Source organism: Arachis ipaensis, chromosome B05, assembly GCF_000816755.2.
Source record: "Arachis ipaensis cultivar K30076 chromosome B05, Araip1.1, whole genome shotgun sequence".
Taxonomy (NCBI): Eukaryota; Viridiplantae; Streptophyta; class Magnoliopsida; order Fabales; family Fabaceae; genus Arachis; species Arachis ipaensis.
The window spans coordinates 15,637,015-15,661,541 of record NC_029789.2 but is presented as its reverse complement, the minus strand read 5'-3'; the positions used below and the strand labels follow the sequence as shown (position 1 = coordinate 15,661,541).

The 24,527-nt window shown below is 33.6% G+C and overlaps 3 protein-coding genes across 36 annotated transcripts; 2 read left to right on the top strand and 1 right to left on the bottom strand.

Moving 5' to 3' along the window:
- On the top strand, positions 444-2,281 carry LOC107641718. Of its 4 annotated transcripts, none has more exons than XR_002362475.1 (2): positions 444-940; positions 1,060-1,370. XR_002362475.1 is itself a non-coding variant. In XM_021123156.1 (2 exons), exons 1-2 carry the CDS (start codon positions 650-652, stop codon positions 1,464-1,466), a joined length of 381 nt encoding a protein of 126 aa, XP_020978815.1. In that variant the 5' UTR covers positions 452-649; the 3' UTR covers positions 1,467-1,995. The 4 variants fall into 4 exon arrangements, 3 of the variants coding, with proteins under 3 accessions (XP_020978815.1, XP_020978817.1, XP_016200675.1); XM_021123156.1 differs by lacking the exon at positions 1,060-1,370 and adding an exon at positions 1,377-1,995 and having other exon boundaries at positions 452-940; XM_021123158.1 differs by lacking the exon at positions 1,060-1,370 and adding an exon at positions 2,010-2,281 and having other exon boundaries at positions 453-930.
- Positions 4,315-5,057, top strand: LOC110262757. Its single transcript, XM_021103469.1, has 3 exons — positions 4,315-4,673; positions 4,745-4,827; positions 4,940-5,057. Exons 1-3 carry the CDS (start codon positions 4,343-4,345, stop codon positions 4,982-4,984), a joined length of 459 nt encoding a protein of 152 aa, XP_020959128.1. The 5' UTR covers positions 4,315-4,342; the 3' UTR covers positions 4,985-5,057.
- On the bottom strand, positions 7,365-22,907 carry LOC107643088. 31 transcript variants are annotated; one of them, XR_002362455.1, is made up of 15 exons: positions 22,377-22,874; positions 22,110-22,176; positions 21,932-22,020; positions 21,587-21,734; positions 21,373-21,483; positions 21,088-21,140; positions 17,774-17,861; positions 17,251-17,389; positions 16,962-17,144; positions 16,513-16,609; positions 16,290-16,395; positions 12,020-12,114; positions 11,459-11,602; positions 9,092-11,211; positions 7,368-7,413 (listed from the first exon to the last, which is right to left on the bottom strand). XR_002362455.1 is itself a non-coding variant. In XM_021123153.1 (2 exons), the coding sequence occupies exons 1-2, from the start codon at positions 22,745-22,747 to the stop codon at positions 21,996-21,998; spliced, it is 396 nt and encodes a 131-aa protein (XP_020978812.1). In that variant the 5' UTR covers positions 22,748-22,897; the 3' UTR covers positions 21,741-21,995. The 31 variants fall into 31 exon arrangements, 2 of the variants coding, with proteins under 2 accessions (XP_020978812.1, XP_020978813.1); XR_002362458.1 differs by adding an exon at positions 17,970-18,186 and having other exon boundaries at positions 17,787-17,861; positions 21,932-22,876; XR_002362461.1 differs by adding an exon at positions 18,082-18,186 and having other exon boundaries at positions 17,787-17,861; positions 21,932-22,875.

Below are 24,527 nucleotides of genomic sequence, written 5' to 3'. Positions count from 1 at the left end.
GAACGGTTTTATAACCGTTACTAGGATTTGTTTTTAAGCAACAGTTTTTTAATGTTGTTTAAATAATTGTATAAAAGATACGCTTGAAAACCGTTGCCAAAGTTGCTATACTTTAAAACCGTTCTCTTAGATAATTTTAGACAACGATTTTTATAGAGTTGCTGTTGAAGTTTAATTTTTTATTAAATTATTACAACAAAATAAAACTGTTCTATTTGACTATTTTAAAGAACGGTTTTATAACCATTACAATAATTTTTTATTAAGCAACAATTTTTTAATATTTAAATAATTATGTAAATTAAAAGATACATATAAAAATAGTTCTTTATAAATATTAAATAAGTAAAAGACTAAAAAATTATTGTTATAAATAAATAATAAATATTATTTATGAAGTAAATAAATTTATAACAAATATTATTTTTTGTTTCATTCTCGCTCTAAAATTTAACATATTTTTTACGCTTAAACAAATTTTTGAGAAACTCCCTTTAGAACAAAACACAGAGCTCTGGTGTTTTTCCTCCTCTACTAGCTCTATGTCCCTAACCCACTATAACCCACCACTCATCATCAAAGCCTGCCATCATCATCGCACAAAATCAGCTTCACGCAGTTCGTGGTGCGTCGTCGAAGGAAGCAGTTCATGGTGCGCCGTCGCTGCGTCTCCACTCTCCTCGCCGGGTGGGTCGTCGCTGCTTGTCCTCTCTCCGCGCAGTGGTCGTTGATGCTTCTCTCCTGGCCGTCGCTTCTTCTCCACTCCTCGCCGTGGGCCGTTGTTTTGTCTCCCCTCTCGCCGCGCGCGTGGGTCGTCGCTGCCCTGGCCGGCGATGCTTCTCCTCGTCGTTTGTGGGTTGTCATGCTCCTGGCCAATTCTACGATAACTACTTCGACGCTGGCTACAATGTCGAAACTCTTGATTTACAGGTCCTCAATGGTAACCTCTCCTTTTTCATCGATTTCAATTCTATATACTCTGCAAATTGAGGAAATGGATTTCAAATTGCCATTGAAAGAAGAAATCACAAATCAATAGGCCGATTGTTCTGTTTGTAGGTCTCGCTCTATTGGTTGATGTTCCTAGGATAAAAACCTTACCGATATATATAAACTGATGGAGTTTTATGAAAGTTTCTCTGATTCTGCTATTTTACTGTCGATTAAGCAATTTTCATTCATGTGAGATGCTGAATTTTGCAACACAGGAAATTGTGATTTGTTAAAATTTGTCTTAGAAGTTGGGGAGATGCTTTCTCCTATGCTATGCAAACCGTTTTCCTGGCCTATTTTGTTTTGATTTTTTGCTATAGAAATGCAAACTTATCTTCCCTAACATTTGTTGTATTATATATTGCATATTAATCCTTTTCTAGATGAAGTCTTTAGATATCCCCAAAGGTGTTCGCCGTGTGCTATTCAGAACCTTAAATACTGACAAGCAAGTTGTAGAAGTTGCAATGTAGTCACTGCTATAGGAGCATGTTCTATTTTGGCTGTATATCATAAGCATTGAATCATAATTCTTGCATATATAATTTTTGGTTTGTCTTGAAAATTATTCTACCAATATAATGCTTCAATCCAAACAGTCATGTGCGTCGTTCATAAGTGTAAATAGCAAAATATTGTTCTGAGAATAGTAAAAAATACGAGTCATAATTTCTCATGACTTTGAACGTGACGACAACTGTGTTTTTTCCTTATGAGGAAGAAATTGTATTAATGTACGGATTAGATCTTTTGGTAATTATAATATGTCAGTTACACGCCATTATTGGTTTCTACCATTTTTGTTTGTGAAATCGGGGTTTAGGGTTTGGATTCTGTTACTGTGAAATTGGTTTTACTGTTTTGATTATGTTACTTTGAAATTGAGTTTAGAGTTTGGAATTGATTACTGTGAAATTGAGCATCCTTTTCCTACTCTTTTTAACCTAATTTAAATTCTACTCTTTTTTCCCTTGAACTTCTTCTATGCTTATTGTTTTGTTATGATTTTATTTCAGACTAAGCAAATCTTATGTCATAGCATATGGTTTGAAAAGAGCAATAGGTGAGGTAAACCTTCCCCAAAATAAATAAATTATTTTTCCATGTTGATTTTTCAAATAAGTTTGTGTTTTCTTGTTTAGTTTTGTACGAATATTGTTCTTACTGGGTTGGGAAGTCTTACCTTTTCTGGTCATTATTTCTTTTGTTTGTATTACTTTCGGGTGATTTGTAAAGTTTCAATGTATAATTCTTCAACTTTAATGTTGTTATTGTCAGTTTTTGCTCACTTATAGCCAAAGTAATGTTACATCTTTAAAAATTCTAAATAAGTAATTACAATATTATACAAACTCAGTTTGTCCATTATTTATTAATGTTCTTGTTTGCATTTATTCCTTTAGATATTTCTTTAGACTATCCAAAGCAACTCCTAACTTGAACACCTGTCTTATGGGTTGTATTTTTTAATTTAGCTTAGCTTGTTTTCATGTGCAACTTGTTGGCAACTCATCTCTTGAAGAATTAAAAGTTTCATATTGATATGACATTTACTTATATACTGAATTATATTGAATTCATTATTCTAAAGTTTTTTTAAGGCTTAACAATTTGCTTATGGACCATATATATCAGGAAGTCAAAATCATTTTATATTTAACTTTTTCTATGGAATTAAATGATGGTTTATTAGTAACAAACCTTCCATCTTGCTTGATGATAAGAGAGAGATTTATTGTCGATTTAGAATCAAGAATCAATTCGTTAGTAGCATAGTCCAAACCAACAATGAATTCTCTTATTCAAATGTCAAATTCAAATTAAAATAACCGAGAGTAATTAAACCTCGAGTCGTTCTTCCTTAGGAGTTGCAATGAAATGTCATATTATTGGCTACGAGGGAAATAGGGGTTGGATGGTAACAATTGGCAAGAAATTTAAAGTGCAATAAAATAAAAAGACATGCAATGAATTAAATGGAAAGCAAGTAAAGGCAATGAAAATGGAATTTAAATACTAAAAAGAGCTCTTGGTGAGAATTGGGGGATTGAGGATTCTTATCCTAGTTGTGGATCACAAACATGGTAATTGTGTGTGAATTAATCCCAATTAGTCTATCCTAACATCGAGGATAAGTCAAAAGGGCATAATTGATTCCAATCCCTAAGTCCTAGTCAACACTAGTGGGTCACTTAGAGTCAAGGAAAACCAAACCAATAAATAATTCTCACACAATGCGGAATGGACATCCACAACTCAATTTCACCCAAACACCCAATTTCTCAACCAAGAGTGTGAAAACTAAACATACAAGAAAAGCAAGGAATGAAACAAGCATGCAAGAAACTAAAATTCAAAGCAATAAAAGTCAAAGCAAGGAAAATTAAAATGCAAGAAATGTAAGACCCAGAATATTTGAAAAAAATCTTATTATGATCAAGTCTCAAATCCTACAGTTATTTATAGCCTTAATTTCAGAGATTATTTTATTAAAGATAATTAAGGCAAGTTTTGATTTATTGGATTTGAGATAAGTTATGATTATTATCCAATTTTATAATTATTGGGCTATTTTCTATATTTAAAGTATAAGGTTGATAATTATGAAATAATAAGGATTTTATATGATTTGAATTAGATAAGTAATATTTTAAATATTATTACTGCTATTTTGGAAAATGAAGAAATTAAGTATACTATTTCTAATTTTTAGATTTGGGCATTTTATTGAAAATAATTTGTGAAATTGATGAGCAAATAGTATTTTCTATGTACAAATAGTGTTGGATTTAAATTGGGTTTCAATTACTATATTATTCCCAATTTTATGTGAAATTACCCTAATGCCCTTAACCCTAATTTTCAAAATGAAACCCTAACCCAATAACCCGTACCCGACTCGGTTTCCTCCTCACCCAACCTAGCAGCAGCAACGCAATTTTGCTTCCTCCTTTCCTCAAACCAAAAACTACCGCAGCAGCAGCTGCAAGATGAAGGAAGGAAGAAACAAAATTGAGGGAGAAGGAGAGGAGTTCGCTGCGTGGGGAGAGAGGGAGGCGCGTCTCGTCGCCGTCGAGCTGGAGGGGGAGCTGTCCGCTGCGCCATGGCACTGCCGCCACCATGCCATGCCTCGCCGCGAGGTACCCAATCGTGCCATCGCTGTCCCGTGGAGCCATCGCTGTGCCGCCGCGCGTGAGGATGCTGGGCCGTCGCTGCCTTCTCGTCGCAAAAGAGAGAGAGCTCGCGAACCAAGGAGATCGACCCACGCCTCACTGCCGCCAAGCTCGCGCCGTCGCTGTCCCGTTGAGCTTTTGCCGATGATTGTGCCGCTATTGTCAGAGATGACCCGATGGGAGAGAGGGGGAAGACCACCCGCGACGGTGCTGGAACTTCCATGGCCGTCAGAAACTGCCACCTACCTCCGCCACTGCTAGGGTTCGCCGCCGGTGCGCCGTTGAAAGGAAGGCCGTTCAGTCACGCCGAGCAGGAGAGACAGAGAGATCTGAAGGTGTGCTGGGAACCCAAACACCGTGCCTGGCCCCCGATCGCATCACCGGCGCCGCCTCGGTCGGAACTGCCGCCATCAGAAAAGGGTTCTGGTCGCCAGGAGTGGTTCTGCGACTCCCGGGACCACCGCCGGAGCTTCTGGCTACTCCTGCCGTCGCCGGAAAAGTTTGCCGGTAAGGGTTTTATTTGAGGTTTCTGCCTTTTTGGTTTTCGAGATGGTTTTGATGCGGTGCGATTTTTCTAGTTGATCCACCGGAGTTTCTGGCCGTCGCCGGAGCTGTTGCTGCCGCCGGTTCGAAATCGGAACTGCTTCGTGTTGTTATTCCGGTAAGAAATTATGTTTCGAAAAGCCACGCGTTAGTATTACGTTGTGTTCGGTTAATGAATATGAGTTTTGATAACGTGGGGTCGAGTCCTGATTATTACATGTTGCGAATAGTGTTGCGATGGTTGTTGTGAACGTGACTGGGAGCTGAGGTTTTAGTTGCCGTCAGTTCGGGTTGAGGCGGAAAGGACTCTGTGACGTGTTTGAGTTATGGATTTGCGTTTTGAGGTAGGGGCGCTTTCCGAAAACTATATTTTGTATATTGGGAATTATTACATATGGGTACTGATGTGAGATATTGTGTATTTGGTGATTGTATCTGCCTTATGTACTATTTGATTGACTCGAATGACTATGGATGTTGGTTTGGCTGAATTATTGTGCGGCCTTGTGAAATGTAATGTTTTGAAGTGATTCTTTAAAGGTTTAAAATCTGAGTTTAATCCGTTGAGGATTGATTTGATTTGAGTCGATTATTTGATGATGTGAAATGTCGAATGCACTTTTGAATTCAGCCCGGTTTACTTTACTTGACTTGATCTTGGACAAATGATTTGTTACTGAACCGTTTCTTTAAAGCTTTGAAAATGAGTTAAATCGGTTGATATTGAGTTGATTTTGAAATGATTTTCTTGAGATATGCCACTGAGGCAACTGTTGGATTTAGCTTGCTTTGAATTGATTTCTGGTTTTGAGCTGTTGAAAAGGAATGAGAAACGGTTTAGTTGGGACCCGAACCGGGTGGCAAAAGTCCAAGTTTTAGGGGAGGTGCTGCCGAAATTTCTACAAAATCCTAGTCTTGTTTGAAAAGTTATTTAGAAAGGATTGGATTTGAGAAGTTGTATTATTTGATTTATTAAGAGAATAATTATATTTTCAAGCTTAATTTATTTAGTAAACTTTATGCCTTGAGTTTGACTTATTTAGAAATGAACTATTTTTACCGTTTGAATCACTGAAGGAAAAATAGGCATGCATCATATGCATTTGTGTGACATTGGGTGGGTGTGCATATTATACTTGGTTTGCCTATGTGATTAATTGCTAACTGTTTTACTTGTAATAACTGTTTGTTTGTGCTTGAACTTCCTATCTGTGTTTGCATCTGGGACTCTGTTGGATTGTGGTGATTGGTTGTTGGTTGGATTGTTTGGGCCTAGGGCCGTGGTTGGAATGAGATGAACTGATGGTTGATTTCGATTTTGTGTTTCTGGTTTGGAATAAAATATGAAAGGCTATTTTGGTTTCGCTTAGATAAACCGCTTTGAAGGGCTTATTTAATTGTTGTCATAATGCTCTGTATTGTTTTAGTTATGGTTTATTGTACCCTCGCCTTTATCTTGATATAATCTGTAAGAGGGATAGGAATTGTATTGGATTATGTTTGTAGTATTACTTATATATATGTATGTATATATATGGATGTACTCTTTATGAGTTTTTGTACGTTGTATGGTATTTATGGATGTACGTTATCGAACGAAAGAATTTTTGGGAGCGGTATTGCGGTTTAAAGCTTTAATCAGGCTCATATTTTAGTAATAAATAATATAGAAGTCGTCGTAATGTCCGAGCTATCAAAGGCGCGCAGCCGAAAGCGTGAGCTTTGGTAGTTAGGGTGTTACAAGAAACCTCTTGGCAAGTAATTGAGAGCTAAGGTTACCTATCCTAGCCATTGACCACAAACACATGATGATTATGAAGAGTTAATCCTACTTAGTTAACCCTATATCGAGGATAAGTCAAATAGGCATAGTTGATTCCAATCCCTAAGTCCTAGTCAACACTATTAATGGGTCACTTAGAGTCAAGGGAAACCAAATCAACTAACTACTCTAATGTATTAAACAAGAATAGACATCAATGACTCAAGGAGCACCAAAGTCCTCAATACCAAGCCAAGAGTGAAGAAAAACTATGTAAAAACTAAGCCAAGTATTTTGTCAAACACTTGGTATGCATAAGAATAAAATAATATTAAAATGCATTAAAAATAAAATCTAACTACCAAAAGCAAGAAAATGATAATAACAACTAAAGGAAGCATTAAATGAACATAAAACATAAATTACATTAATAGAAATTAAAGAAGTACAAGAGTGTTCATAAAATAAAAAATGACATAAAAGAGAAATGAAGAAGAAGAATTAAGACAATAAAGCAAGGAAACATAAATAAAACTACATTAAGACAAGAATTAAAGACAGAAATTAAAGAGAAATTAACTAAACCTAACCTAATTCTAGAGAGAGGGGGGAGCTTCTCTCTCTAGAAACTAAGAGAAGAACATGTAAAAGCTAAACCTAATTGCCCCCCTTGCTTCCACTTGAATTGGGGTTGAAATAGCTTCAGAAATCAGTTGGGTTGGGTTTTGGAGGCCCATAATTCGCCCCCAGCGATTTGTAATTAATGAGCTCACGTGACTCGGGTCACGCGTACGCGTCGCCGAGCTCGCACTTGTGCGTGCGCACGCGTTGCTTGTGCACACGCACAGATCACTGAACTTCCAAACTCCATTTCTTTATGGTTTCTTCCCTTTTGCATGCTCTTTTTTTCTCACTTCTTCAACCCATACTTGCCTTGGAAATCTGAAATCACTTAGCAAATGCATCAAGGCATCAAATGAGATTAAAGTGAATAAAATTTAGCAATTAAAAGGCCTAAAGAGCATGTTTTCATTTTCAAGCACATTTTAGGAAGAAATCATGAAACTATGCTATTTCAATGGATAAGTGCAAGAAAATTTGATGAAATCCACCCAAATAGAGCAAATAAATACCATGAAATGTAGATTCATCACATCCCCACACTTAAACAATAGCATGTCCTCATGCTATACTCAAGAAGGAAATAAAGGGTATTATATTTATTCAATGCAAGTAAACTACCTACATGCAATCTATCTACATGAATGCAACTACTTAGTCAAAATAAATCAATTTCCAAGAAAGTATATATGAACATAAGGGCTAAAGTAATCTTAACCAAGTCAAATCTATAATTGATTAGAGTTATTGAAAAGAATTAACAACTTGCAAGAAAGGAATTAAGCATAGGTGAAAACATGTAATCGAGTAATGAAACCCTTACCGGATGTGTATCCGCTCTAATCACTCAAGTGTATAGGGTCAATTCACTCATTTTTCTTCTAATCATGCTTTCTAAGATTTGTCTTTCATCTAACAATCAACAATTATTCAATGTATGCATACAAATAACATGAGGGCTTTCCATAGGTTGTAATGGGGCTAGGTAAAGGTAAGGTTATATATATATATGGTCAAGTGAGCTTTAAATTTGAATGTTTGACTAACTTAAGCTCTCACCAAACCTACTTAACAACCTATACAACTCAAAGTAAACCTAACTACCCATTTTTCACTTTTCTTACATACTCATGCATTTTCTTTTTCAATCACAACTCATATGCATTGTTATTGTTATTCTACTTTGGGGTATTTTGTCCCCTTTTTATTATATTCTTCCTTTTTTTTTCAAACTAAAATATATACAAAGGTGTTAATGCATATGGTTTAAGCATTTGATACATGAGTATGTACCCAATTCCCAAGATTTTCAACAAAGTACAAAAATTTCACTTTTATCTCAACCAAAGTTCCCAAACTTCCCCACACTTAGATGATATACACTCTCACTAGCCTAAGCTAATCAAAGATCCAAATAAGGGACATTTATTTATTTTTCACTTTAAGGCTAGTAATGTGCTAACTTTAAGAACAAGAGGGGATTGAAATAGGCTCAAAGTTGGTTAACAAAGGAAGATAAAAGGGTAGGCTATTTGGGTAAGTGAGCTATATGAAAAGAAGGCATCAATCATGTAAATGTATAAATACATCAAACAATGGACATAAAGAATCAAACAAATCAAAGATTGCAATCATAAAAAGAGAATAACACACACACAAGAATGAAAATAGTGGTTATATGGTGTAACCACACAATTAGGCTCAAAAACTCACATGCTTATGTGTTCATAACTCAAAAACATGTTCCACAATATATTTCAAGCAAGTTTCAATCAAACAAATACCAACTCAAATAAATTAGGATGTGCATGCCCTATCAAGAATGTTTTTCTTAGAAAATTTTCATTATATTAACTAAGCTTATTATATGTATGCAAAGACATGCAATAAACTAAGAGAGAATGTAATTAAAGCTCTAAGATATATACAAACTAAGAAGAGAAAATGCAAGTAAGAATTCAAAAAAGAAGATGAAAGTGTTAGGATTAGAGTTTGTCACCCAAGGTTGTTGATCGGTGACGACCTCCCCACACTTAAAGGTTTGTACGGTCCTCCGTGCACTCAAAGGTGAACTAGGGGGTGTAGCGACTTCGGATTTCCACCTTCAGCTGGTGGATCAATCGGCTGCTGTATGCCCTTTCTCCCGCTTCCCTTGTTGTTTATGGTGGATCACTCATGAAAGATAGAAGATAGGATAGTAAGATGCAAATAAAAGTTGATAAGAGAAATGTGGATAAGTGCAAATATTTCAATGGATAAGTGCAAGAAAAGTTGATAAAATCCACCCAAATAGAACAAATAAATACCATAAAATGTGGATTCATCACTTGATCAACACAACTGAACTGAAGCACAAGAATAATTGTCAATGGTAGCCTCTTTAGACATAATATACAATCTCAAATGATGGTTTTACTTGTCTTTTCTTTGGTATTTTGTTTCTTCTTGTATTATATTTAAATGAGATTATTAATTTGCTTGACCAAATTAATAAGCTATTATGACCTAGCTATTAATAAGAAAATACATAAGAAAAATCACTAGCAGTTATCTTTCTTTCCCTCGTCCATTCTCTCTATTAGTAAGCATTATTAGCAGTAGGCTTAGCATTATATTTAATTTGCTAATTTTTTTGTTCATAGGAAAATCATGATGAAGGTGAGGAAGAATTTAATCACACATTATAAGATCAAACACTAGAGAGTAAAAATCACCAATTTGTGGAGATGATGGGGAGTCTATTTGCTATTATAATATATCAAATCTCTTTTGTTTATGATTAGATATTGTTATGACTTAGACTCTTATTATGTGATTTTAAAGTATCTAAGTTTATTTGACTTCTAAAATCTTTTTTTTATAGGTTACAAACATGTATGAATCTTATAGAATATGTTATAAATCAAATGTTCAATTATTTTTTTAGTGATTTGATTCAAATGGTTGGAATATTAATCTATTGACACTAAAAAATAGTTAAAATATTAATTTTAATGCAACATGAGAAAACTATTCTAAATAAAGCAATATATAACTACAAAAATATCGTTGTCAAAAGTTGCAAAGACAATGTTGTTAAAATCGTTGTCAAAGACAGCTACAAAATGGCAATGGTATTAAAACCATTGCGAAAAAAACAACACCAAAGGCAATGTTTTTAAACTATTGTCTTTGTGAATAACAAAACTACAACAGCTTAAAACCGTTACCTATCCAGTTATGGTTTTAAACCGTTGTCTATCCAGTAACGGTTCTAAACCGTTCTTTAAAAATTATTGTCAAAACGTTGTCTATGCCAGTAACTATGGCAACGGTTTTTTTAGTTGCCGTTGCCTTAGGTAAAAAACTGTTGCCTATGAGTATTGGCAATGGCCGCATATACTATAGGTCAAAAACTGTTGCCAAAGCGTTGCCTAAAATTTTAGAAACGGTTTTTCGATCTATGGCGACGATTTTTTACCGTTGCTAAAATCCTTATTTCAATTCAATTCAACCTAGAAACAAGAACCTAACATTACTTCTGTTATTAGTTAAACCATTATTAGTTTGGAAAACTAAGAAATTATGTAACCGATTTAATTTGAATTAATTGGTTTGGAATAACTTCATCATGAATTGAATCTTTTATTTGACTTCAGATATATAGACACGTGTTCAACAACAATTTCATCATCAAATCAGACCTCATTCTTTGATTTGCTTTTATTTGCCCATCGAAAGGAATTGAGTTATATTTAAATCTTAATTCACAATTAATCAATCCCAAGTGAAAATAATGAAGTGAAATTCTCAAGAAATATAGCTAACCAACTTCACACATTTAATAGCAGCAATTACTAAGCAATTTACTATAATTAGGCAAAAGCCCTAAATTAAATATAATTGAATAGTGTATGAACATAAAGAAAAAAAAGATAGAAGCCTAGCCTGGGAGAGCTTGGTAGTGAGTTCCCATTGAGCAAACCCTCACTGTAAGTGCTTTTAGCAGGAGAGCGATTCTCAATTGCAAAGACCTTATCTTTGTACCAAAGCAACAATATCGTCTCTCCCTCCTGTATTATCACGCGTAGCTTCCCCTTTAGCAGCATCCCCAGCCCAGCTGTACCACCGGCACCCAATCTGGGTAACACAATGAATATGAACATTAAACATAAGAAGAAAAAAAAGATGACAGAAATAAAAATTCTAACATTTTGCTATATAATACACTCAAACTCTTGATTAAAAAACTAATCCAATAAATTAAGTTACTAAAATTCTTGAGTTTTGGCCATCACTGTCAGTATGCAATTATCCAACAATTTAAAACCTTAATTTCACAAAAAAGTTTATCTCAAAGTCTCAAACAGATATAGTCTAAGTTTACCTCAAAAAGCTTTTGGATTAACTTGAAAAGCGCACTTTTAAAATTAACACCAGCAGGTGAGTTGGAAAGCATGAAGCCAAGATCAATATGTATGATATCACCATCTTCATCCAATAAGAAGTTTCAATTATACCTATCATTCACCTGAATGGAAAAAAGGGCATAAAAAAAGTAGAAATAAAAATAAATATACATACCAATGCAAAATTTTATAACTATTCTCTTTCTCATGGAAAAGACTGTACTTAATTAAATACTAAAAAAAAATTCCTACAAAGTTCTAGAGAGAGATGGCAAATTAACGTATTGCACGTATTTTTCTCATGTACATCTATCAAGGTCTAAATAATTTAGCAATCAAATTTAAATGTTCCATTTTAAAGAAACATGCTACGGGAGTTGCATACTAAAAACTTAGCATCAACAAATTCAAAGTTAATGAAAAGTGGGATTTCATTCATACATGTAATTTAGCTATAGGTTTCTTTTATTCTAATAAACTATTCTATAAGGTTTGATTGTGACAGAAAGAGATTTATTAATTTTGAAGAGAATACATACATCTATCAAGGTCTTCATTATAAATGTTCCATTTCTTGAAGGGAGCTAGTTTTCTTCTCAATCTTCTTCGACCTCTTCTTCATATCCTTGATATCCTGTACAATTGAAATAATTAAATGGTACCATCCCAAAGGAATGGACAATGCAAAAAAGAAAACCGAATCAAGCATTGGCCAAAGCTCAACAAAAATAAAAAGTGAATCTGAAAATAAATTTAAAGAAATCAAAAAGTAAAATACTAAAAAAACAAAAATAAGATCATACACATATGGTATCCTTTCAAATCAAACCCTTCTTTTGAGAAATGGGATATTAAGATCATTTTTTAAGAAAATATAATAAAAATATAATAACCTTTCTTCCGTTTTGTGATGCATTAAATATCAAAACGTGAACGGACAAGAGAATGAGGATAATTGAGAACTACTTATAGGAAGAATAAGAAATTTGAACAACAAATTGAAAATCATGTTTAAATTTAAAAAAAAAAAAGGGAACAAAGGCCAATGCATGCACTATAAAAAAATCTGGTAAAAACGATGGTTTTTTTCATTTATGACAGTTTGAACCGCCATTATTATCAAGAACGGCGGTTTCAGAAAGTAACGTAATTCTAGGTGCCATTCTGGTTATTACGGCAATTTTCTGAAAATCGCCACAATTTTCTAGGTTAAAACGGCGGTTTTTAGATAGGTTAAAATGGCGGTTCAAACCGCCATTATTTCTAAATAAATTGGCATTTTCTGGTTGGTAAAAACGGCGGTTCAAACCGTCGTTATTTCCAGGTAAAAAGGGTGTTTTTTGTTGGTTAAAATGGCGTTTTTGAACTGCCATTTTTACTATGAGAGAGTGGCATTTTGGATGGTTAAAACGGCATTTTAAATCGCCATTTTTACCGGGTTAAAATGGTATTTTTAAACCGTCGTTTTTACTCTGACAGTGACATTTTTATTGGTTAAAATGAAATTTGAAACTGTCATTTTTACTGGGTTAAAACGACATTTTTAGTTGGTTAAAACGATATTTTTAAACCGCCGTTTTTACCTTCACAGTGGTTGGTTAAAGTGACGTTTTTATCGTTTAAAAAGGTAGCTTTTACTGTCATTTTTATCGTGTTAAACAAATAATTTTTTAATTAAATTTTCACAATAACAAAAAATCATAATCCATAAACAAAATATTATATAATTCATAAATAAAGTACTATACATAATATATGATTTTTTAGTATTGGAAATAAAAAATAATAACTGTTATACAAAAACTTGTCTTACTAAACTAACCAAAATACAAACATTGCAATAAGCACTAATCAGTCAAATCTATGATCCAGTTCCTTAAACTATGTTAATATCTAATAATGTATTTAAACCATCTAATAAGTGCTATTTTTACTACTTAGATTATGAATATATAAGACAAATAACTTAGTTAAGTGATGATGAATAAGATTTGGAGACCAAAAATTTTCTCCTTTTGTAATTAGATTTAAAACAAACCTGTCTTAGTTTCTTGGTCTCTTGTGTGAGTTCCATTCTTGGAACTTGTTCCAACATCTTTGTTTCTTGCTCTGACACTCCAACTTTCATTATCCGGACTCATCTCCTACATTCAAATTAAAATAATCAGTTTTCATTCAATCATCAACCACCGCAATAATTATAACTAATTTTAGGGAATTGAAAAGTAATTTTAGGCAAAAAATGAATAGAGAGAAATTACCTTGTTTCTATAAACCGAAATTATGCTGCATATCATTGCAGCAACTTCATCTATAGAACGACTCGAGTATTTTGCGTCTCCAGCTTTTTCTTCAACTCTATTAGCAGAACTATTGGTATTTGAACATGTTGGAACTTGGAAAGAATGGAAAGAAAAAAAAAAGATGCAAAAATATAGCATATGTGATTCCGTATGACATCTTGAAGAAAATAAACACCATTAAAATAGACTATACACAATGGTAAAAGCAAAAAAAAATAATAAAGCAGTAAACCGAGTTAAAAAGGCAATGGCAATCAAGGACGGCAGCTAGATTAAAACGAGAAGTGGAAGAGTTTTTTAAACATGATGATTCAGACATGCCTGAATTAAGACTCAAAATAAAAATGTCACAAATAACTCATGCATACATAGACTAAGTAAAAAATAAATTAATAAACTCATAGTACCTTAGCAAATTTTCCACTGAAAACAGAGAGTGCAACCTTTCAGAAGGCTGGTATGTGGCGAATGATTACAGTAGTTAATCTACGGATATACTTTCCTCTTAGTGCATCAATTACCTCTTCACCAGTTAGATCTACCAGATGAGATTGGGTATTACCAACAATAGGAGAGCTGTTGATATCTGACTGACAATAGTTGTAAAAAGAATATTAAAAAGGAAAAACTTAATGTCATTTTCTTAAGTCAACTAAAGAACAACCCAACAATCAACTTAATGCAGTTTGCACTTACAGATTCACCCAATTCATCTTGAATCTTCCTCTACTTAGCATCAGAAAGAGCATTTTTCATGCAATTCCTTCTTCAGATGTTCCATTCTGACCCCATGATCTGATGTACACTTCTCACACAAACCTTAGATTCTCTGATTCTGTAAAGGAATAGAACCCAATGGACTCCACATTCAGCCATCTCAAAGTAAAAACTAAAGGCTTATTTTTGTGAAAACATTTTCTATTTTCAGGATTTTGTGAGTGAAAAAAAAATAGAAAACACAATTTTATTCTTTTCATTTTCTTCACAATAATCTTAAAAACAAAAAATATTAGAAATGAAAAAATAAATATTTTCACAATCCAAACTAGCCTTAAGGTTCTTAAGGAATAAGTGAAGCTTATAAAAGAGAGAATATTAAAAGTGAAAGGGACATTGGACAGGGGAGCTATAAGCTACACAATATATATGCAAAGTTACAACAACTCTAGTAGCAAAATATGAAAATAAATGACAAATATTTCAAACAATGGGTACGAACAAAATTTCCAAACTTGTATATTCAAATAATGTCAGACTAGATCAGACTCTGGTTCCAAATCCAATAGCAACCTCACGGTATTATCAAGCTGCATGGAGAATAAACATGTGTAAAAATCACCCTGCAAGCAGAATACAGATAGAAGACCAAAAAAATGTGATGCATTAAATATCAAAACGTGAACGGACAAGAGAATGAGGATAATTGAGAACTACTTATAGGAAGAATAAGAAATTTGAACAACAAATTGAAAATCATGTTTAAATTTAAAAAAAAAAAAGGGAACAAAGGCCAATGCATGCACTATAAAAAAATCTGGTAAAAACGATGGTTTTTTTCATTTATGACAGTTTGAACCGCCATTATTATCAAGAACGGCGGTTTCAGAAAGTAACGTAATTCTAGGTGCCATTCTGGTTATTACGGCAATTTTCTGAAAATCGCCACAATTTTCTAGGTTAAAACGGCGGTTTTTAGATAGGTTAAAATGGCGGTTCAAACCGCCATTATTTCTAAATAAATTGGCATTTTCTGGTTGGTAAAAACGGCGGTTCAAACCGTCGTTATTTCCAGGTAAAAAGGGTGTTTTTTGTTGGTTAAAATGGCGTTTTTGAACTGCCATTTTTACTATGAGAGAGTGGCATTTTGGATGGTTAAAACGGCATTTTAAATCGCCATTTTTACCGGGTTAAAATGGTATTTTTAAACCGTCGTTTTTACTCTGACAGTGACATTTTTATTGGTTAAAATGAAATTTGAAACTGTCATTTTTACTGGGTTAAAACGACATTTTTAGTTGGTTAAAACGATATTTTTAAACCGCCGTTTTTACCTTCACAGTGGTTGGTTAAAGTGACGTTTTTATCGTTTAAAAAGGTAGCTTTTACTGTCATTTTTATCGTGTTAAACAAATAATTTTTTAATTAAATTTTCACAATAACAAAAAATCATAATCCATAAACAAAATATTATATAATTCATAAATAAAGTACTATACATAATATATGATTTTTTAGTATTGGAAATAAAAAATAATAACTGTTATACAAAAACTTGTCTTACTAAACTAACCAAAATACAAACATTGCAATAAGCACTAATCAGTCAAATCTATGATCCAGTTCCTTAAACTATGTTAATATCTAATAATGTATTTAAACCATCTAATAAGTGCTATTTTTACTACTTAGATTATGAATATATAAGACAAATAACTTAGTTAAGTGATGATGAATAAGATTTGGAGACCAAAAATTTTCTCCTTTTGTAATTAGATTTAAAACAAACCTGTCTTAGTTTCTTGGTCTCTTGTGTGAGTTCCATTCTTGGAACTTGTTCCAACATCTTTGTTTCTTGCTCTGACACTCCAACTTTCATTATCCGGACTCATCTCCTACATTCAAATTAAAATAATCAGTTTTCATTCAATCATCAACCACCGCAATAATTATAACTAATTTTAGGGAATTGAAAAGTAATTTTAGGCAAAAAATGAATAGAGAGAAATTACCTTGTTTCTATAAACCGAAATTATGCTGCATATCATTGCAGCAACTTCATCTATAGAACGACTCGAGTATTTTGCGTCTCCAGCTTTTTCTTCAACTCTATTAGCAGAACTATTGGTATTTGAACATGTTGGAACTTGGAAAGAATGGAAAGAAAAAAAAAAGATGCAAAAATATAGCATATGTGATTCCGTATGACATCTTGAAGAAAATAAACACCATTAAAATAGACTATACACAATGGTAAAAGCAAAAAAAAATAATAAAGCAGTAAACCGAGTTAAAAAGGCAATGGCAATCAAGGACGGCAGCTAGATTAAAACGAGAAGTGGAAGAGTTTTTTAAACATGATGATTCAGACATGCCTGAATTAAGACTCAAAATAAAAATGTCACAAATAACTCATGCATACATAGACTAAGTAAAAAATAAATTAATAAACTCATAGTACCTTAGCAAATTTTCCACTGAAAACAGAGAGTGCAACCTTTCAGAAGGCTGGTATGTGGCGAATGATTACAGTAGTTAATCTACGGATATACTTTCCTCTTAGTGCATCAATTACCTCTTCACCAGTTAGATCTACCAGATGAGATTGGGTATTACCAACAATAGGAGAGCTGTTGATATCTGACTGACAATAGTTGTAAAAAGAATATTAAAAAGGAAAAACTTAATGTCATTTTCTTAAGTCAACTAAAGAACAACCCAACAATCAACTTAATGCAGTTTGCACTTACAGATTCACCCAATTCATCTTGAATCTTCCTCTACTTAGCATCAGAAAGAGCATTTTTCATGCAATTCCTTCTTCAGATGTTCCATTCTGACCCCATGATCTGATGTACACTTCTCACACAAACCTTAGATTCTCTGATTCTGTAAAGGAATAGAACCCAATGGACTCCACATTCAGCCATCTCAAAGTAAAAACTAAAGGCTTATTTTTGTGAAAACATTTTCTATTTTCAGGATTTTGTGAGTGAAAAAAAAATAGAAAACACAATTTTATTCTTTTCATTTTCTTCACAATAATCTTAAAAACAAAAAATATTAGAAATGAAAAAATAAATATTTTCACAATCCAAACTAGCCTTAAGGTTCTTAAGGAATAAGTGAAGCTTATAAAAGAGAGAATATTAAAAGTGAAAGGGACATTGGACAGGGGAGCTATAAGCTACACAATATATATGCAAAGTTACAACAACTCTAGTAGCAAAATATGAAAATAAATGACAAATATTTCAAACAATGGGTACGAACAAAATTTCCAAACTTGTATATTCAAATAATGTCAGACTAGATCAGACTCTGGTTCCAAATCCAATAGCAACCTCACGGTATTATCAAGCTGCATGGAGAATAAACATGTGTAAAAATCACCCTGCAAGCAGAATACAGATAGAAGACCAAAAAAAAAAAAAAAACAAAAAGGCAATACTACTTGATAGATTCATACAATTTCAGCAACTTCCAGAATGTATAATGTTTATCAGGGTAGACTCAGTCTTTTCTCACATAACAATTTGAATAGTCATGTTTTATTCTAAATTTACTGAGGCAAACTGTACCAGTGTCATGTCCAATATGAAATGTAATTTTAAAAGCATTGCCTTGAACTCATTTATCACTTTTTCAACTTCTTCAAGAACACGTTTTAGGATCCCCACCTGAATCTGAATCAAGATCATATGAAAGGCTAACTTCAATAAGAAAAGAGCATGACAAGTTGTTCAGGAATAGAAGAGAAAATCCATAAATATTATATCACATGGTAAATGCTGGAACAAATGCCATTCTTTGAAAGATGACTCTTCAATGGAAAAAACCTCAGTGACATGTAAATTAAAATTTCAATAAACCTCTAAAATAATATAGCTTACCACTGATGCGTGAGCATTTTTCTTACCTTTTCCTAGAGAATTTGTATTTAATTTATTAAGTTTTATCAAGAATTAATTATCTTTTAGCTACTATGGATGCTACTTTGAGTCTTGTGCAATTCTGTTTATTTTAGGTAGCATTTGGTTGGATTTGATGGAGTTTCTGCAGAGAAAGAGAAGAAACCAAGGAGCTGACTAGCGAGGAGCGACGCGTGCGCGTGCCTGACGCGTACGCGTGATCTGGAGCTCTCTATGGTGACGCGTGCGCGTCAGCGAAGTTGCACAGCGACGCGTGCGCGTACCTGACGTGTACGCATGACACGCGAAGAAGATCATCGATGCGTACGCGTGACTGACGCGTACGTGTGACAAGCGCTACATGCAGAATTCGCAGAAAATGCTGGGGGCGATTTCAGGCCGAGTTTCGACCCAGTTTTCGGCCCAGAAACACAGACTAGAGCCAGGGGATAGCAGAGACTCAAGGGAGATTCACACAAGAATGGTTATGCCCACTCAAAGTTAAGCGTGGACCCTATGAAGCAAATGGTTCCCATCCATCAATTGAAGACATGCTGATTGCTTTAATTAATTCAGATTTAAACTTTATTTTTAATTCAAAATAGAAAAAGATATTATTTTAGTTTTAGAAGATAGATTTTAAATTTATTAGGATTAGATATAAAAGGAGATTGGAATTATTCCAAAGGGGGGATTCCATTCCACCTCAGCCCAATTTACAATCCTTATTTTTTCTCTCTGAACCATGAACAACTAAACCTCCACTGTTAAGGTTAGGAGCTCTGTCTATTGTATGGATTGATTTTATTGCTTTTCTATTTTAATTCATGTCTTGATTTATATTTCAAAAATTATTTTCGTTCTTTATTTTATGAATTTGGGTGGAACGGAAGTATGACCATTTTTCTAATTGAGTTCTTGTATAACTTGGAAAAGCTCTTTACTTAAACAACAGCTTGAAAACATATTCTCCTAATTTCTAATTATCTGAATTTAACGGGATACGTGAAATATAATCCTCTTATATTTGAGTAATTAGGATTTCTGTGGCATATAACTAGAATTGAACTTCACCCTTTAATTGGAATTAATTGACCAAGGAATTGGCTGTTGATGAATTTTAGAGGAGACTAGGAAAGTCAAAGGAATTAGGGTCTAGTCACATATAGTTTGCCATGAATTGAATCTTGCATGATTAGAATAAATTAATAAAAAAAGTCAATCTAGAAAATAGATAACTCTAAAACCTTAACTTCCTTCTCCATACTTTATTCCCAATTTATTTATTGCTCTTTTAATATTCTTTATATTTTTTAATGTCTTTTGAACACCAAAACACTATTTTCTTGTTTGTCTAACTAAGCCAATTAATCAACCATTGTTGCTTAGTCCTTCAATCCTCATGGGCTCGACCCTCACTCACCTGAGGTATTACTTGGTACGACCCGGTGCACTTGCCAGTTAGTTTGTGGTTATAAATTCTGCACCAACCACCACCATTCAAACAAGAGTAACTAATAAAAAGATTTAAATCAATATAATAGTCTCATACATGAGAAGGAAGAGCAATTGACTTGGCTTTCTTGTACTCCCTATCTACCAAATCAAATTCCCCCTTGCTTAATGCTACCACGAATAATATTTGGTAAGTTGAAAAGGGGTTCAAAATCTCTGCAGCATTCCTTGGATAGTCTTAATTTTTTTGGTTTGAGCCTACACAATCCAAATCATTCATGGAAAAACTTATTCTGAAATATTAAAAAAGATACCACAAGAAAATGTAAAATTTAGACTTCACTCGCTTGTCTCTCAAACAAAGGCTTCAAAGCACAATTAGCTTTCAAATTAACTCCTTGAATAATACTATGCAAATGGGAGATCCCAGATCCTTCAGGGTCATCCTCAATTCTTTTTAACTTTGATTCAATATCTGTATATTGGTTGGGGAGAAAAAAAAGGCCAGCATGTTTCAGATCACCAAATAAAACTGAGGGAAAAAAAAAGAGTGCTTCTTATAAAATTGAATGACATGTTCCAAAAGTTTAGGGCTCTAACCACTTTGTATCTAACTATGTATAGTGTGTAGTCTAGATTTCGATTAAGTGGTACATATCTTTATGCATCACATGAATCAAGATCTCTTTAGATAGTTCTGAGTTTGCCTCTCATAAAGAATCAAAGATCGTTTAATAAGCCTCGATGTTTGCAGTATTCTGGTGTATTTGTTGGAAGAAAATCTAAAGTTTTTAATTATTCCCTTCTGACTATTGATACTATTTCAAGAGATTACTTTTTGGCATCTGTTTGGTACTTTGTAAATGGCCAGTTTGAGTTCCTTTAGCGAATATATATAAGGATTGGCATGCACTGCATGGTTTATCAATTATAGCACTTAGCATAGCATTCCAATCTCTCAACACACCAAAGAGGGAAATCCTCTAAACCCTAAACAGATCATGCACTTTACACCAAATAGAGGCCAAAAATCAATCCTATCACATAAATTTGTATGTCTTAAATGTCTGTCATTGAAAGTATGTGAATTGGGTATGTTTAGCCTGCAAAGGCTTCAATGCATGATTGTGTTACAAATTGCTCTTTTGCCACTAGTAGTTATTTTCATTTCAATATATAGAAGATTAAGATCAACGAGATATGTTGGAAGAAGTAACTCACCTTCTTGTGTAGAACAACTGATAGATGTTTAATCTTAGTTGTGAGTTGTGCAACTGCATGAAACCAAAATGATATCATTGATTCCTTAACAAGCTCTTATAACCATTTTCATAAGCATTTCCAAGACACTTTTGATATTATCACTTTCATCTAATTATGAACCTATATTGTAATAAGACAGCCACACAATGTTTCAGATTGATAGAAAGGTAACTAAAGCAAATTCATTCCCTTCTTTCCACATGCTTCTCATAAATAAAACAGTTAATTAATAATATCCCTTACCTTGAACTCGAGCAGATCCATGATTTGACTCTGACATTTTGAACTCATCTCTAACCTTTGCAAGTTCAATTTTCAACTTTTTTCTGAGGACATATTATCTGGATGGAAGTACTGAAATTAGCAAAAAGTGGACAATCAACACACATCAGCAACAACATCTTCAATTATAAAAGAAAAACACTCGAAATTGCTGATAAATAGAGAATTGGCAAACCTTGTTGCGAACAGCATAGAGTAGGAGGAGAGTGAGACGATGCAGAGAGAGATGAGCTTGGAGCACAAGGGAAAAAGCTTGGTATCGTCGCAGAGAGCCAAATGATTTTCAACAAGGTTATTAGCAAGTCTAAAACAATGTTAAGTGCCTAAACCAAAGTAATAATAAAGGAAGGAAAAAATCAGAAAAAGAGTCAATGACATATATAGAATTTTAGTGGTTTAATTGAATGTCTACATTGAAAAGATCAAGAGATACAAGTTATAACCCAACAGTTCAATAACTTAAAAAGTGATTGAACATTTTAATCAAAGAAGAAAAAAAAGTGAAAGAAATGTGACTTACTTTTAAGTAGAGTGTAATCACATAGGAGTTACTATCAACAACTGCTTCCCATACATATTGCTTATCAGATCAATGGTAGAAACAACAATCTAATTACCATTCACATGCATACGAAACCCATTAAAAATCAGAAAAATAACAAATCAAGAGCATGCAACTAAGAAGTCACACACGCTACCTTCTCGGAATAAGAAAAGCAAAGTAGAATTCACCATCAAATTAACCAATCAAACCATTATCTACCCCTAAATCAAAACAAGAAACAGCTAAAGAATAGAAACATTGCAAGCAAAATAAAGAGAACAGTAAGCAACCTATTTTGACTACTATGCTAAGATTTAAACCAATTTAATTAAATTTTTCATCCAATAAAGGCAAGCCTAAGACAATCGATTAGAATGAAATATTTTCAAGAGAACAAAGGAAAAAAGGGAGAAGAACCTACCTTGCGAGTCTGCCATCGGAGGAGAAACTCGCAACACGGTAGCTCAATGGACGAGATTGCCGCATAGGAAAACTTTTGAGGAGGAAATTGATGCTAGAGGAGACATCGCCGGAGGAGACCGTTACTGGAGGAGACGTCCCGTGAGGAGACTGTTGCTGGAGGAGATGTCGCAGGAGGAGAAGTCGTGTGAAGAGACGTCGCCGGAGGAGATTGTGAACAGATGAGATCGCGAGTGGCAGAGATTCAACCGTTCTCTCACAGTGGCCATCGTCTCGCGTGGAACGTGTAATGAAGGTTAAGTCAGGGTTGGGATTTTTTATACAATGTGGTAATGGCATTTTAAAACCGCCTGAATCCACAAAAATCGCCATCAGGTGTAAATTAATTATGGCACCACAAAAATTAGTGCCATTTGTAGAGCTGCCGTAATATTAGTGCCATTTTATGTCTTTTTTTTTTGTGCTGATGCAAGAACTTTTATTAATGGACCAATGAACTAACTTTTCTAGCTAATACAGCAACAACCAAGGGAGAGAATTTGAGAAAGGTGAAAAAAAATTAGCCAAAAGACATTCATATAAAACAATAATTCTAAAAATGAAGCAGATTTAGATTAAAAAATAAAAAAAAGCACCAGACACAATCAAGAAAAATCACAAACATAATATAAATTTAGTCAACATGCCATTGCCATCACATTCGTTAGAGATATAAGTCATATAACAACTCTTACCAAGATATTATAACCACCCCCGGAAAGGATCTTTGAAAATTTCTTGAGGACTGAACAAGTTAAAAAAATAAAATCAACCTTTAAGCCTTTAACGATGTAATAGTACATAGCATAAGTAACAAAAATATTAGTTTGAGAATTCTTACTATAAGAATATTTCACTATCTGTACCTATTGTCTGTCCAGTGCTAGATCCATCATAGTTCCAGTTTGGAATCTCAGAAGGATGTTCAATAGGCCTAGGTATTGTCTGAAAAGTTTAAAAGTTGGATTGCTCATGAACAACACTGCTGCATAAATCAAGTTTCAAATAATGATTGTGAATCATATACCTTTGATTAATCCTTACATCGGTTCCTGTCTCTCCAATCCTATTTTATATAACATAGAGGTTTGGAGTTTGGATTACTAAGTATACAATCCTGTTTCATACTCATACCAAATATACTCAGCAATTTTTTATAGGTGTATGGAGTGATGTCCAAATTAAGTAGATTTTCAAGCCTGTTGATGGTACTATTTTCCTTATACAACATATATAATTATTAGATCAGATTCCATAATCCATAGGTAATGCAACATATATAATAAGAAAACTATATAGCTTTATCATTTAGTGATTCAATTATTCCATACCAGAACACTAACCTAAGTTTCTCCTCAAACCTATGTTAATGTTGTAGTTAGGTGCATAAAGAAATAATTTTCATCATCCTATATTGTATGTATGCCGTTTATAGCATCTAAATAGTAACCAAGATGTGACAATTTAAAGCATTTCAAGTACTTGATTCAAGAAGTAATAGAAAATGTCTTTAAAGATTTAAAATCTGTTGAGTTAAGAATACAATTAATTTAATGATGATGACAAACATTGATTTATTGGGTTATATACCCAATTAGGTTTAATTGTTTCATTTAGTGTTGCAGGCCCAAATTTGTTTAAGATGCAGCCCAAACCAATGAGGCATAATGCACTCAAGTGTGCTGAATCGATATTGATCCACAAACCAAGCCTAATGTCAACCAAGCTTTAGTGAATCAAACCTAAGCTAAGCTTCTCTTGTGCATTGCGGGTAAACATAAGAGAGAGAGAGCTTCATCTTCGAGCTCACACTCCAGAGAAGAAAGAAAGAGAAAGTGAATTAAGAAAGCAATGTCCAATCACACTAATCAAAAGCATGTTAAGCTAAGTCAGAGGTTAAGGGTAAATAATTTTTATTTGCATGCAAGTTGATTTCTTCACATCTTCTCCTACTCTCTGTAATGCCATTTTGGGAAAGATGAAGAAAATGGTCGTTGATTATCTCTACTATTAATCAATGGCTTAAATTGTTACTTGGAGCCAAAGCACAATTTCAAGGGTTTGAATTTGGGATTATCACTGAGCAAGCCTATCTCTGATGCCCTTCCCTCCT

Bases quoted from the DNA above. Each gene is read 5' to 3' on its own strand.
- LOC107641718 (XM_021123156.1), top strand. From the start codon at position 650: ATGGTGCGCCGTCGCTGCGTCTCCACTCTCCTCGCCGGGTGGGTCGTC. The intron at 941-1,376 runs GTAACCTCTCCT...ATCCTTTTCTAG, and splicing joins TGATTTACAGGTCCTCAATG to ATGAAGTCTTTAGATATCCC.
- LOC110262757 (XM_021103469.1), top strand. From the start codon at position 4,343: ATGGGAGAGAGGGGGAAGACCACCCGCGACGGTGCTGGAACTTCCATG. The intron at 4,674-4,744 runs GTAAGGGTTTTA...CGATTTTTCTAG, and splicing joins GTCGCCGGAAAAGTTTGCCG to TTGATCCACCGGAGTTTCTG. The intron at 4,828-4,939 runs GTAAGAAATTAT...TGTTGCGAATAG, and splicing joins TGCTTCGTGTTGTTATTCCG to TGTTGCGATGGTTGTTGTGA.
- LOC107643088 (XM_021123153.1), bottom strand. From the start codon at position 22,747: ATGGCGATTTTTGTGGATTCAGGCGGTTTTAAAATGCCATTACCACAT. The intron at 22,021-22,376 runs GTAGGTTCTTCT...AATGGTAATTAG, and splicing joins TCCGATGGCAGACTCGCAAG to ATTGTTGTTTCTACCATTGA.